This window comes from Notothenia rossii (assembly GCF_949606895.1).
Source record: "Notothenia rossii genome assembly, chromosome: 12".
Taxonomy (NCBI): Eukaryota; Metazoa; Chordata; class Actinopteri; order Perciformes; family Nototheniidae; genus Notothenia; species Notothenia rossii.
Genome location: NC_136911.1, coordinates 13,651,481 through 13,667,058, shown reverse-complemented (window position 1 = coordinate 13,667,058; position 15,578 = coordinate 13,651,481). Strand labels below are relative to the sequence as shown.

Here is a 15,578-nt window from a genome sequence, read left to right as displayed (position 1 = left end):
TGTAGTTATTCCATGTAAAAATAAAACGTGTTATTCAGCAACCCTTGCAATTTGGGTTTTTATTTTTGGTTGGTAGACCTCGGTTAGCTGGTCATTTCAAAAGTAGCTCACCAGCCAAAAAAGTGTGGGCACCCCTGGTTTAAAGGTACAGAGAAATGGAGGCATCAAGTTTTGCAACAGAAGCAGTCCCTAGATGTACACACACACACACGCACGCACGCACGCACACACACACCCCCCCCCACACACACACACACACCCACACAGACAGACAGACAGACAGACAGACAGACACACACACACCACACACACACACACACACACACACACACACACACACACACACACACACACACACACACATATATATTTTGTACCTTTTTCATACACTCACGGCCTGATTAAACATCTTCTGAGAATATATTTCCCATATCGCTCGAGAGGGAACTGATGTGCGCGCGAAGCCACCCACGGGGCGCGTGCATGGTTTAATCATATCTATAAAGAGGGAGAGCGAGAGAGGGAGAGTTGTTGAGTCCGTTGTGACTTATCTATCCTACTCTGCTGCTGTCGGTAACGGACCGGCTGCGCACACACCTACACACGCTCCTCTCTCTATGTCACACACACTCATTCGCATACACACTACGAGGGGAACGGTTTGGCGCACTGGGAAGGCGGGAAAAAAAGAGGGGACGAGACACATGTCAGACCGTATCGAGCAGGGGAATGTAGCCTACCGGAGTCCGCTGCATACACGCCCGGACTGTCCCGCACTGAGGGCTGCGCCGCGTTAACGGGACACGACTCCGGGCTGAGCCACGGGCCGGAGGATCACACCGGGATAGTGTTATCAAGGTGTCACCTGGCTGCGGAGGGAGTGAGGCAAGAGGGCGGGAGGGTGCCCGGCTGACAGAGCTTTGTTTTGGGTTAACATCATCGCTTGGGCGCAACGGAGAGTCGGCGCAAAGTTTTCCTCAATGGCGCTGGTGATGGAACCGGTGAGCAAATGGAGCACGAGTCAGGTGGTGGACTGGATGAAAGGTAGGCTACAGAAAGAAACACTCGCATGCCTGTAAGCAAATTATACATTCATTATCAAGCATAAACGACACACCTGTAAGAAGAACGTGTGTGTGTGTGTGTGTGTGTGTGTGTGTGTGTGTGTGTGTGTGTGTGTGTGTATGCGTGTATGCGTGTATGCGTGTGTACATGAATCATCCTGGCACCTGATGATCAGTGATGTAATGTGTGAGTGACAGGAGGAAAACCGGCCAAACTTCACAAGAGCAGGGGCGGGAAAAGGATATTGGAAGGGGAGGTGGTCCACATTTAGGAAATAAGTAGATATTAAAAACGAATAGCTTATAGGACAGATTATGAGACCGGGCCCCTGGATACAACCTAATAAGGCCTCCTATCGCTCCTATAGGAACAAGTGTTTACCATAAAATATCTAAATATGGCGGTCTGCCATAGTCTAACTTGACCATGCCACTGTTTCATAATGAACCAAAATTATATTTTTATTTCTAAACTGGGGCTCTGGCTGGCCCTTGGGTGGGTACATTTCCTCTGCAGCAATGTAGCACGACCGACTCTAATTTGGCTTTAAAGCCCATGAGCCCTCACTCAGACCTCACCGCTTTCCAGAGCCTTGGACTCACTGACCTGCATTCTCTGTTTCCCTAAGGTGAGAGACGGGTTCCCAGTACATTGAAAAATCGTAAAAATTGAAAGAAAGGGCTACCAAAATGATAAAAGGTTATAAAACATCAAGGAACATTTTTTAATTGTGGTGACAGTCAAACAATTGTCCATTTAGGTCTGATTTTTTGCTTGTTCATATTTGTATTTATATGTTAGTACTCTACATGCAGTGGCAATAACACACCGTCTTCCCCAAGGGACCTGCCAGAGTAAAAACCAAACTTTCAATCAGATTTATTATCCAACCTAATTTATTTTAAGTGAATAGCTCAGTTATAGTGATGCCAACACTTTTAGTATAAGCTCTACTAAAAAGTTATGTAAGGTTTGACATAAAAGGGACTATGTGACGGTCACGCAGCAGTTTATAAAGAGGTCTGTCTATAGGCTTACTTATTTTGGGGGCAGACAATAGTGCCAACATTTAACAGGGCTCTTATCAGGACATCATCATCTCAACCACATCTTTATTTTAACACAACGCTAAGATGCCTCACAGATCTTATCACAAAACCCAGCCTGATCAAAAGTCCCACACTCAACCTAAACTGAGAAAATGACCAATAATATGACTAATATTAGACATCATTGTTATTCATCATGTCTGTTTATTGCAAAAAATGCAGGTCAGGGATTTTATTGACTCACACGCTTCAATAAATCGTGATAGAGATGTATTTACATGATGTTCTATCTCTCAGAGCCTCTTTGTTGGATGGGTTATTGGTTGGTCATGTGTAAATGACATGTGTTTATGTCTGACCTGTCGCTATGTGTGTGTGTGTGTGTGTGTGTGTGTGTGTGTGTGTGTGTGCGTGTGTGTGTGTGTGTGTGTGTGTGTGTGTGTGTGTGTGTCTGTGTGTGTGTGTGTGTGTGTGTGTGTGTGTGTGTGTGTGTGTGTGTGTGATGCATGTGTCTATGTGTGTGTGGGGGTGGATGGTGAGTTGTTGGTCTCAGACCGTCTGTGCAGAACAGCTGACAGACACACACACTCCCGCTCTGAACAGAAGGATCCACCCGGGTCCTACATTTGCGCTCGCACACACCCGCAACACCAAACACACGTGGCATGCTTCAGTATGGTATTTGGTTCATGCTGGGTCTCTTGGGTGTGTCTGTCGCGACAGAGGGGAACGTGATATATGATATCTCTTTGTGTGTAAAACATGCACAGATCACAACTGCACCCAGGCATTTGGGGCCAAGAGGTCTGTACGTTTTTGATTATGCGTCAATGTTGCATTAGCAAATCTGAAGCCAAAACAAAAAGTGAATGGTACAGATCAAGAGTAATATGCTATATTCTATATGAAATTACAAATGTTGATCCACATCATGTTTGACATTTTTCACACAAAAACAATTTATTTCCTCACTTCCCTTGTACAAATGTATTCCCCAGGCATTACCAGGATTATCTAAATTGCCCCTCATGGGACTTTTGCTCCGGTATGGCTTGTTGGCTCGAGGCTGTCTTGAAAAGTCCTGTGTTGAAGGTGGCATGACAGCACCCTTACCTTGCAGTTTCCTGGAGATGTGGACTTGTGCTTGCCACTCTCTCTCCCTGCTGTTAGGGTTTTGGCTTCCTGGCGTGTCACTGAACCAGGTGGTTTTCTCAGTGTGTCAGCGTTTACCTGAAGTTTGATTTGAGCCTGCACTCTCACCCTGTTACCGACCGCGTCAAATCTTACGTGTATGAGTATGACAACACATAGATTTGAGACCAGATACTCATTGGGGATTCCTCCATATGAAAGATATTGCAGTGTTTCACCCTTTGTCAACAACATGGAAGAGTAGCTTGTCACTACATTGAGTCCATCCAGCCTTTAGTTATGCTGAGCTAAAGTTGTTGCTATTTAGGTTTATGATATACAGAGAAAAAGTGTGAACCCTTTGGAACTTCCTGGTTTTATGCATGAATTGGTCATTAAATGTGATCTGATATTCATCCAAGTCACAATTATAGACAAACACAATGTGCTTAAGCTAATAACTCACAAACATTTAAAATATTTCATGTATTTATTGATAACACCCATTGAACATTCACATCCCCGATAGAATTCCAGTGCATTTCTATCGTGATATGGTGGCTCTGACTGAACCACTTTTTTTTCTTTTTAAGCCTATACTACATTTACTTCAATATGGGTCATTGTCCTTCTGCAACACCCAACTTCCGTTTTTCAGTAGGATCCTGAAGAATTCTTAATAAACTAGATGAACAGAGGCTTCTTCTGTAATGTTTTGCTATGATGATAATAATAATAATAATAATAATAATAATAATAATAATAATAATAATGGGTTTAATTTATAACGCACTTCATATCTGAGTTCAGATCCCGAAGCGCTACAAGCATTTGGCATGGAACAAAATAAAAACAGTACACAACACGGTATAATGAATAGAAAGCAGTAAAAAACAAACCAACTAAATAAATAAATAAAAGCGTAGTAAGTAATAAATAAGATAAAAGTTCTAGGAAAAGGCTCTATTGAACAGATGGACACCATGACTGAGTTTTGCTTATAGGAGAATCATGAACTGAGATATTAACTGGCTCCAATGATACCTACAAGCCTTTAGCTGCTACTCTCAAGTACTTTTTTACCTCATTGTCTTCTTTGCATAATACCTTTGGAGTCATCTTTGCTGGGCGCCCACTTCAAGGGAGACTAGCCACAGTACTACATTTTCTCGAAAATGTGACTTGACTGGGAACTGATTAATAACAAAACTCTTGGAGATTAGTCGGAAACCAGCTTTATGTAAATCAACAGTTCTCAATTAGCTTTTGATGAAGTCTAGGGGTTCACTATACTTTTTCCAACCTACACTGTGAATGTATGAATGATTTATTCAAAATGGACAAGAAAATAAATCTAATAACTGTTGCTAACTGGTGCTAAGCAAGTTGCATGTAGTGGATTTATGAAAACTTTATTTCAATCACATGTTGCATATGGAGAGAGGGTTGAGAAAAAACAGCGTGACTATTTGGCTGGAGCCCCCAAACATTTAGCTTCAATAGACAAAAACACTGTAGCAATTTAAAAAAAACTCAAACATTTCTTAAATACGCCCAAAATGTGAAGCTAAAGAGGCAAACCAGGAAAGTAAGGAGAGAGACACACAGTAAAAAAAATGCACAGTCACCAAAAGCCTCCCATTTTTTTCAATAGAGTACATCTCTAGCTTTATTCCCCCCATGCAAAATCAACCAAGATGACTGGGATTTCAACTTGCATAAACCTGCCATTAACTCCCTTTTGACAGCCACCAGGGTTCTTTCATCTTGCATTTAAATTCCATGTACACAGTAAATGCTAGTCTTCCTTTGATTGTTTTTGGAGCCTAATGTGCTCTGAACAGATGACACAACCCTACAGGGGCAGATATCTTTGAGAACTCCCAAACATCCCAGAAGTCATAGCAAAATGTAGTTTTATTAGATGACTGTTTGTGTGTGTGTGTGTGTGTGTGTGTGTGTGTGTGTGTGTGTGTGTGTGTGTGTGTGTGTGTGTGTGTGTGTGTGTGTGTGTGTGTGTGTGTGTGTGTGTGTGTGTGTTTGTGTGAGAGAGGGTGTTTGTGGGAGTTTGGCTCACCTGCTGTTGTGAAAAGTGTGCCTTTGTGGGAGTTAAGTGTGTGAGTCAGCTGTGAATCACACTTTGTCTGTGCCAGTCAAAAATATGAACTCACATACTGTACATACAAAGATGTGAGTGCATTATTGTACATATTAGGCTCCATTTCATAACAAACACATACAGATATTTTATTGAACTTGTAACTCTAGAAAAACCTGGGTGGGTACGTTGTAGCATTTAGACAGAAAAGTGACTCTCAACAAAGGGAGGTCTTGTTCCCCAGGTGGTACTTCTCCAGTTGTCAAGGGTTACAGATAATTAAAAGAAGTATGATTGGAGTTGTAGTGTTGAGCAGAGATGTCAAGAGAACCCACGTTTTGGTAACAAGTTATTACACAATTCTAAAAACGTCGCAGAGGTTTCTGTTGTACTGAAGGTAGAGTAGCTATTGGAAGCTTGAGACAGACAAAAAAGCTTGAATAAATACAGTAGGAAAAACATGTTTTCATTTTTCTTTTTTTACTGTGCATCAAATTGAATATCTTGATATCCTTAGTGTTGACACTGTAAAGAAAAAAACAGTTGGTCAGCAAGGAGAGAAGTTGAAGAGTAAGCTAAAAGTAAAAAGCAAACATGTCCTTAAAAAATAGCTACTTAATTTGTAAATAAAAGTTAGCTTAAAGGTAAATGGTTGAAATATTAAGTTGTAATGGATTAACAGTGGAAAAAGTTATCTGAAGGTGTTTTTGCCAACATTTATGGTAAGTTAATAAAATAATATAGAAATATATTAACAGTTAAAACAAATTTTGTATGAGCTTAAAGTAATTAATTAACAAAATATGTTTTTTTACAGTAAAGCATATATGGTAGAAATGGTTAGGTATGAAATAAAGGGTTGAAATAGCTCAACTTAATGGATAAAAGGCTAAAAGCTTCAACTAAAATGTACTTATTGAATAGATAGTAAAATAGCTTAAATCAATAGATGCTGCAGTTGATGATGTGGTACTTGAGTTCTTATGAAAGGGCTCATTGGACAAAAAAGCTTTGAACAGTAACACGGGAATCTTATACTGCATCATTATGCTGTATGTATACTGTATATCAGCTGTGTAGCACTGTCAGTTTCTGTCTCACTCTGCGTGGGTGTGTACGTGCCCGCTGATGTCGCTCACAATTGGACTCATCAGTATTCAGGGCATTCACGCTCTCCCTCACTGCCAGTGATAAGCGATGCTGATTATCAGTGAACTTTTGCTACACAGTGTACATCCCCCCCTTCTGCTTCCCTGCCTCGCTCTGCTCTCTCAGCTATAGTAACACTCTGCCTGTGAGAGCCAACATTGTTTTAATCATTTTCACGTCTTTTTTTTCAGAACCCACCTCCATTAACACTCATTATTAACACACACATGATGACAGGGAAAAAGTGCTCAGACACCAAAGTTGTTTGAAGGTATGAGCAGCAAGGTGTAGTTTTCAGAGTTGTATATTGTGTTATGGTTTATCTAATATAATGATCGTTGAATATAAGCCGCATTTTAATATTAAGATTAATTTTGAGCTAGATTTCATTATTTATCATACTGGTTGGTAGTTTGAAAGTGCATTATTGATTATTTGGCCGCTTTGTGGGCAGGGAAAAAACAACATGTTATCACCTTTTAAGTTGATATTGGAAACTCACTGTTAACGGGAAGCATCTTGTTAATGGGTTTTTAAGGTGCTACAGGCATATTTATAATCTTTATTTAGAGTCAGGCTAGCTGTTTACCCCTATATTCAGACGTTAAGCTTAGCTACACTAAAACACACAGATAATATGTATACAAATACTTTACTCTGAACAAGTGTGCAGTAGAAGTGCCAATGAACCTTAAGTGTACCTCAAGTGACCTTCACCCAGCATTAAAGCTATAGAAGCCACACAAATCTCATCTGATCTGTTTGATGTCTTTATTCTTATTATGGTCTTTCATGCTTGTCAGTGGGAGCTGTGAGCCGAGTTATCGCTCATCGACTTGAAGTGTTCGGGGGTCCAGATTGGAATCAATTTGTCTAGATTCCATCAAAAATGAGATAATGGTTGAAAGAAGAAGGCTTATATTCAAATCGGATTGCTAGTAGGCCATCAAATCTTTGTTTAGTTTTTGAAAATATAATGGATATTAGGTTCCAACTTGTTTTGAATTCAGATGTGGTGGCTGTGGAGGGGGAGGAAGCAATAGGAGGGTGTGGAAAGCGACAAATGCTGTTTGCTCGTCTCTGATGAGAGATGGAATGTGTGTGTGTGTGTGTGTGTGTGTGTGTGTGTGTGTGTGTGTGTGTGTGTGTGTGTGTGTGTGTGTGTGTGTGTGTGTGTGTGTGTGTGTGTGTGTGTGTGTGTGTGTCTGTGTGTGTGTGTGTGTGTGTGTGTGTGTGTGTGTGTGTGTGTGTGTGTGTGTGTGTGTGTGTGAGAGAAATAGTTTGCTTGCAATTTAGCAGCTGGCTTATGAGTATTTTTTCTCTTCCTCCTTTTCGCCTTCTTTTTTCTCTCTCCTTTTTTCCACCGTATATTTCTTTCCACATCTTTGTAAGTGTTGTGATAATAGATGGGTTTATTATAAAGCAGGGAATTGAAGCAGGGGAAATCAATGCTCATCCCTCAGAGGTATGTGTGAGTTTGGAGTGTGTATGTTTTTAAGAGGTTAGAAGCTAGATACATTCATTGTTTTGGGAGCCAGGGGCTGCAGTTCAGCCGCTCTGTCTTGCTCTGCTTTCCTTTGACTCAGCAAACCCGGTCAGGCCAAAAGAACACACACACATGCACACTCACAATTATCAAAGCACGCACCCACCCACTTACACGCTCACACACTTGCAGATCTAAAGAGACTGTCCCACTCACAACACAGACATTACACAATCCAACAGAGAGTTAAGTCGTTCCTGGATGACTGCCTGATTACCCAACTATTACCTCTTTATTCCACTTTTTTTACTCTTGTTCCAGGTACACACTTTGTGTTGAGAGCATTGACCTCTTTGGGGAGGGAGAGCCAAGAATGGATGAAACAATTGTTAGTAGGGATCGACCGATATGGCTTTTTCAAGGCCGATACCGATTATTAGTAATCAAGGAGACCAATAACCGATATTTGGAACCGATATACATTTGCAGTAAAATCAGAAAATCTTGGTGTCAAAATGTAGAATAACACAACTTCTTTGAAATGCCTTTTTATGTTTAATGAACTTTTCAAAATCTTAAAACTGGTTTCCTCCCTGTGACCCTGAGTAAAGTAAATGAAGTAAAAATAAGATAAAAACTACTAAAACTTTTTCTGAACTTCTGATATTTGAGTCGCACTCATTTAGTCGTCCCAATTCAGCAGCACCAGAATGTGGTGCAGAAAGCAGAGTTGCTACGAGGCTCCACTAGCAGCCGTCACAGTCCCAGTCGTCCCAGCGCTGACTGCAGCCAGAGAAACGGCCGCATCGGAGCCAAAGTTGTGACGGACATTTGATTAACAAAAAGGCAGATTCCGATAATCTTTAAAATGCGGAATATCGGCCTTGATAATCGGCCAGGCCGATAATCGGTCGACCCCTGATTGTTAGTATATTGTCTGTCCTGCAGTCCTTCAACAACTAGACTGCACTGGCCAGGGATGGAATCGCTGACCTTCTAATTAGCTTAAAGGTCCCCTATTATACTGTTTTTCATCAATATATTATAGGTCTCAGATACAAACATGTCTCTGAAGTGTTTGGCTTGAAATACCAAACAGATCATTGTTGCATCCCATAAACCCCTCTGTTTCAGCTCTGTTTCTAAAGTGCTGATTCTCTGCCTGTTACTTTAGATGAAAGTAAGGAGCCACTTATGGGCTCAGAACAGTCTCATAATACACACATGCACACAGAAGGATTCACACTTGTATTTCATGATCCGCAAAAGGATTCACACTTGTGTTTTTCAATGCACACACAAATGTGTATTTGAATCAAAACGCATAAATAAAATCCAAATACAGAAAAAAGTTTTAAATTAATATTTTTGATCCACACATATTTGTTTTCCGTTTAAAACCTCTGAACCTGCAAACACAAACCGCTTTCTGTGCATGGATCGATGTGCATTCGTGTCTGGTTTTTATGAGACTCCCCTGACGGTCAGCCGATTCGTACTTGTAATTTTTTCTATCTATAGCCAATCAGATGTCTCCTAAATTCTAAGCCAATCACATGAGAGCGCCCCCACAAGGGTAGATTTCTTGCGTTCATGACGTAGCGCTTCATGTACGCATTTTGCGCAGTCCGGAGCTGACAGGTCCGCTTAAGACCTTCCTTTTTGATAAAGCTTATAGTTAGGGCTGATTAGATTCAGCCCCTAGTTTTGCTGATATAGGCTTAGTTTGTCTGGGGACATCTTACTTCTTCCTTCTCTCTGTCTATACCTGTGTACTCTCATGTTCCGATTAACCCAGCTTCCCCAAATTTCTTTTTTTTTGGTGTCTATATACGCCGGGATCCGGAGTCATGGATGATCCTGCGGTCCTGTGTCATGGATCGCGAGTCATGGATCTTGAGTCGTGGCTGTGGTCCTGGATCATAAGTCCTGGATGGATATCCTCGTGGATTCATCTTCCTATTATACACACATGCATTTCAAAACATTTGGACTACCTATGTTGCAAATGTATTATCTTTTCAATTTACACACGGCATCTATTGCACGTCTGTCCATCTTGGGAGAGGGATCCCTCCTCTGTTGCTCTCCCTGAGGTTTCTCCCATTTTTCCCTTTAAACTGTGGGGTTTTCTCTGGAAATTTTTCCTTTTACGTTGTGAGGGTCTAAGGACAGAGGGTGCCGTATTGTCATACCGATATTCTGTACAAACTGTGAAGTCCACTGAGACAAATGTAACATTTGTGATATTGGGCTATATAAATAAATATTGATTTTTTGATTGAGGTCCATGGAGCCTGCCTGCAGGCGCTAATCTCAGGACACCTCCACTCTCAGTTTCCGAACAGGAAATGCAGGCAAATACAAGCCTTTATATTATTAAGGTACAGCGCCACTTTCCGAACCATTGATGAATGCTTGTGTACACAAAAACGGCAGGCAAAACCGTTTTAAATGTGTGTTTCCTGTATGGCGAATACAGCTGCTTTATTTATGTCTGTATGGAGTTGTTGTGAGTGTGGAGGGAGCAGCTACAGGTTAGCTTAGCCTAATCGATCAGTGCATTACGAAGCCAGTGCTAGACAGTGAACTGTCAACGGGGGGAGCCCCGCCGGTCATTATCGGTCGATATTCACTCTAAATAGTTTGATCGGTGCTCTCTATAAAGGCCGATCAGGAGAGCTGGATCTGATTGATATGGACATAAACGCGAGTGAAGTATAACCACATGCGAGAGAGGGATCAGATCAGCTGCTGAGTCTGACGGAGACACGCAGCTCTGCATGATCACCTGATGCTCCGCCCTCTATTTAGCGAGCTGACCGGACTGCGCAAAATGCGTATATGAAGTGTCATGAACGCAAGAAATCCTACCCTTGTGGGGGCGTGCTCATGTGATTGGCTTAGACTGGAGGAGACATCTGATTGGCTATAGATGAGAGAAATTACAAGTACGAATCAGGTGAGCATCAGGGGAGTCTCAAAAACCCACACACGAATGCACAGCGATCCATGCACGGAAAGCGGTTTGTGTTTGCAGTTTCAGGGGATTTAAACGGATAACAAATATGTGTGGATTAAAAATACATATGTAAAACTTTTTTCTGTGTTTGGATTTTATTTACATGTATATGAAACGTAACACATTAGTGTGTGCATTGAAAAACACAAGTGTGGATCCTTCTGTGTGTATGTGCGTATTATGAGACTGTTCTGAGCCCATAGCCAATCCCCACGCCCCTCTGAGAGATATTTGGTCAAAAAGAACACAATGGTGCTCTAGGACAGGTTCCCAACCTGGGGGGCGCCCCAAGAGCGGTTAGTGAGTCGGATCATTTGGCTCGGCTTTCAAGCGCCGGCTGTCTCGGCTCCCAAACGGCTCTTCATGTTACCACAGTTTACCAAGGAGCCTTAGTTTCGCCGCTGCGATGCTCCGGCACTCGCAGTTTACGCGCCTGCTCCACTAGCACCCCCCCGCTCATCGCGTCCAAATTGCGCACTTTCCGTGTTGTGCTGTGGCAGGCACCGCCGATGTCGGGGAAACGATCTTCAAAACTCCGAAAAGAATCCCACCAGACTCCTTTGCCCCTCCAACACTGGGATGTCCTTGAACTTTTTCCTTTTCGTTATTTGAAGCGATAAAAACTCTCGATCTTCTCTTGAATCATTAATATTTTTGTCAAATGAAGGCAAGACGCCCCCCTGGCGGAAACGCTGGTGGGCGGGTGTTACCTTGGTTGGTGATTGGCTAATGGTTACACAAGCCAAAAAATCGTTATGACATCATAAAGTGGCCAAAATCTGATCGGCTCATTTTCAGACAGATTTTTATATAAATGGATCAGGACAAAAAGTGAGCGAATCTTTTTTCCTGAAACTTTCAGAATGTCTTTACACAGAGGGGACACATGTTTATGTATAAAAGAAATGATAAAATGGATTTTGCATAATAGGTGACCTCTAAGACTGCTCTACCCCACGGTCACATCCTGACTCCAGTAACTCTCTTGTGTATTCCTCTGTAATCCCCTGTCTGTTTCTCTCTGATTGTCCGTTTTGTCGGGGTGGCTGCTCTCACTCATATCTTGACACAGTGAGTGTCCGCTTGCCCGCATGCCTGCTGTTTTGCTACGCTCACACATGCTGTCTCCATCAGGAATCCTCTGCCTCACCCAGCCTGATTTCTATCTATTCCCGTTCCCTGCAACCTTACAATACACCAGAAGTCTGTGTCCTGCGTTTTCCTTTCCCCTGTTGATTGTAAGAGATCCAAAACCGCCCATATCTACCCTTATGGCATTTTGATATTGGGTCTCAAACCATATTTTCTGCCTCACACAACACATATAAAGACAACGAGTGAAGACATAAAATGCATTTTTGGCCCTAAGGTATCCATAAAAACAAACTGCATTTTAAACATTTCCTGTTGTGGGTTTAAACTGGAATCTACAAAACTACAGACAAGCTGAAATGTTTAAAAAGCATGACACAGCAACTGTTTGTATTATCTTCGACACACCAGAATAAGCATCATAAAAATGTGTCTAGCATTTTTCAAGGAAAAACAAACAAATATCTGTCCTCCCTATAGGCTGACTTTGGAGAGGGTAACCACAGCTGAAAAGTAAGAAAGCTGAAATGTGTATCTGGATTGCAGCAATGAAAACTGATATTTGTTTCTGGAGTGCATCCTAAAACACATCATTTAAAATATGATAGATTAGGTAAAGTCACAGGTCAGACTGACATCGTTATGGAATGGAAATCGTATATGATTACAGGCAGTATAGCCGATATAAACACTTTCAACCACAATGTAGCAGTATCAGAAGATGAGTCCATAAAATATATTTAAACACTCCATCAACCTTATTTGATCTTACTTGCTTGTCATCTCGTCCTCTTTAATATTTGCTATCTCTAGATAGTGTGTTTTGCGCTAAACGGAGATGGTGTGGGTGTGATGGTGGCAGATTGGCAGTTGAATAAAATCACATGGCAATAAACTGCTTTTGTAGTTGGAATAAGACTAAACCTAAAAAACCCTTGAACAGGTGCAGAGGATTCTTTCTTTTTATTTTTAACTCATCCTATTACGTGATCTCCACCCACAAAATTGTAAATGTTGTTCCAGGAGAGACAGCCTCTTCAAACGTGCATTCATTGCATAAAATACATTCCTGACTATTTACTTTAATATTACATTACATGTTACTTGTTAGACGCTTTTATCCAAAGCGACTTACATACTCAATACTGTGGGCAATCCCCACAGGAGCAATTTGGGGTCAAGTACCCAGGCACACAACGACATGCTGACTGCAGTGGGGTTTGAACCTGTGACCCCCTGATCCCAACACCAAGGCTCAGTCCCCTGTCCACCATACAGTCCCCCATAATAAGTATGGCAAATGTGACAAACGTCTTCTACAATTCTTTAATATACACTCTGTTCCTGAACATATCATACCTCTCAAGCCTCTATTGGTCAAGCACATGACTCCAAATGATTGCTATGTTCATGGTTTGTGCTGCATAAGCAACAGTTTGCTAACAAGTCAAATCAATTTTAAAAATGATGATATGAGTTCACAGCTTGTTTCTGCTCCCAATATCGGCTTAGAGCACAAGTTAATGGTATAAAATATATTTGTCCTGAACCCCAAAATGTGCCAGTTTAGATGATTACAAATGTTTTTTTGATTCTGTAACAAACTTTCTTGAATTTCTTGAAACAGATGAATTGTCTTTTAGGTTCAAATATTTGTAAAACATTTCAAGATTTACAGATTACTTTTTGGACAAAACGACCTGATAATGTTTTGCTTTGTATTCTGTATTTTTTCTGTGTATACAGTTTAATCAAAGCAAGATTTTCATCAACAACAAACATCCCTTCTGGTATCAGTACCTGGAGATGAGAAATATTAATTATGAATTTTCACTGCGGTCGTGATCTCATTTTGTAGCAGATATGAGTGTATTTATTGTGAGTAACTCTTTTAATGTGTGCTCGCTCCAGGTCTGGACGACTGCTTGCAGCAATACGTTGGTGTGTTTGAGCGTGGAGGTGTGTGTGGGGAGAGGCTGCTGAGGATCAGCCATGCCGAACTGGAAGAGATGGGAGTTTCTCGCATCGGACACCAGGAGCTCATTCTGGAGGCCGTCGACCTGCTCTGTGCTCTGGTGAGTTGGTGTCTTTCTTCTGTATTTTCAATGCAATTCTGATCTCAACAACCATTCTCACTAATTCAGCTGATGGTAATGTATTCATGTTTTAAGTGAGTTCACAATGTTATACAGTAGATTGCACAAACTAAGTCTTCACAATGCTGCTCCAAATCCTTGACAACAATCTCCACAATCACTTAAATATTCTACAAACTAAAGGATTATACATACAATGATGCAAGTGTTGTGTTTGCCAAAATAAGAGATTCAAAAAGATACAACTGAAATTCTGTATGTACAAAGAGCTGGAAGTACAGACATTTACATTAATTGAAAAGTGACCGTCTATGTTTAATGTTTCCTGTAGATATTGAATTGCTCTTTTTACTGCACTTTTAGTGTACACTTTTACTATAATGCTGCTGAGTTTATTGTATTTTTGTAACTCTGGCCCAACAATTTCCTTCGGGATAAATAAAGTCTTATCTTATCTTATCTAATACCTACAAATAATACCACTCTGTGGAAATGCTCTGGTACAAGTAAAAAATACCTAAATACAGTGATGCAAATTAGTCGCTTTTCGGCGCCTCCCGCTTTTTAACGCTGCTTTGGGTGACTTGTGTAATTCGTGGAGAACCGAAGAGTTTTGATTGATTGATTGATTGATTGAAAAGTTTATTAACAGCTTGTATATTGGGTACAGTACAGTACAGCTCAAAACATACAATTGTTAAGGGGATGCAGACCAGAGAAAGACTTTCGTCTTGTTTACATCAGGGTCCCCCATTTCCAATTCATCATATCATTTAAGACATACAAGACATATTTGACATACAGATGGCTTATTTACAATTTACATACAGGTGGTTTTTTACATACAGATGGCTTACTTACAAATTTCATTTTAGATTTCGTTCTAATACATCCTACCGGACATTTAAGACATACAAGTCTACAGATATACAGTTTGTAACAGAGTCTAAAAGCGAGTATATACATAGATGGGGGGAAGCTGTCCATTGTACGACAGGTTGAGATTTGTACCATTACCGGAGCCAGTTTTGCATGCTCTCCCCCGAAGGTGCTGTTTCAGAGAGGTTTTGAAGTTAAGTATAGTTTTCGTTTTGGGGGGGGGGTCCGTCCGTTAGTCCGTCCGACTGACGGACAACTTCTCACTTCAAAAAAGAGAAGAAATCTAGATCGCAAAATAATTAAACAAGCGAGTGCCTGTTTTTTCCTGGCCAAGGACAGGTTCCTTGAACACAACACGAGCGTAACGTGTCTTCACGTGGTTATGTCTCGTCTGAAAGGAGTGTAGAGTAGACTAGAGTCAGGTGATTACGGAGAGCACCGGAACGCCGCTCCAGCTCTTCAAATATTGCAGTACCATAAGGAGCCGTACACATGCTGCAGTGTTTGCGTG

The 15,578-nt window shown here is 41.2% G+C and overlaps 1 protein-coding gene across 1 annotated transcript in view; it reads left to right on the top strand.

Moving 5' to 3' along the window:
* The first annotated feature begins 427 nt into the window (after positions 1-427).
* The window catches only part of cnksr2a (connector enhancer of kinase suppressor of Ras 2a), a 51,777-nt gene continuing 36,626 nt past the window's right edge, over positions 428-15,578 (top strand). The window contains exons 1-2 of the mRNA XM_079661606.1: positions 428-1,044; positions 14,004-14,167. Of these exons, the coding sequence (XP_079517732.1) occupies positions 981-1,044; positions 14,004-14,167 (228 nt within the window). The 5' untranslated portion in view covers positions 428-980. The remainder of the gene's footprint in view (positions 1,045-14,003; positions 14,168-15,578) is intronic.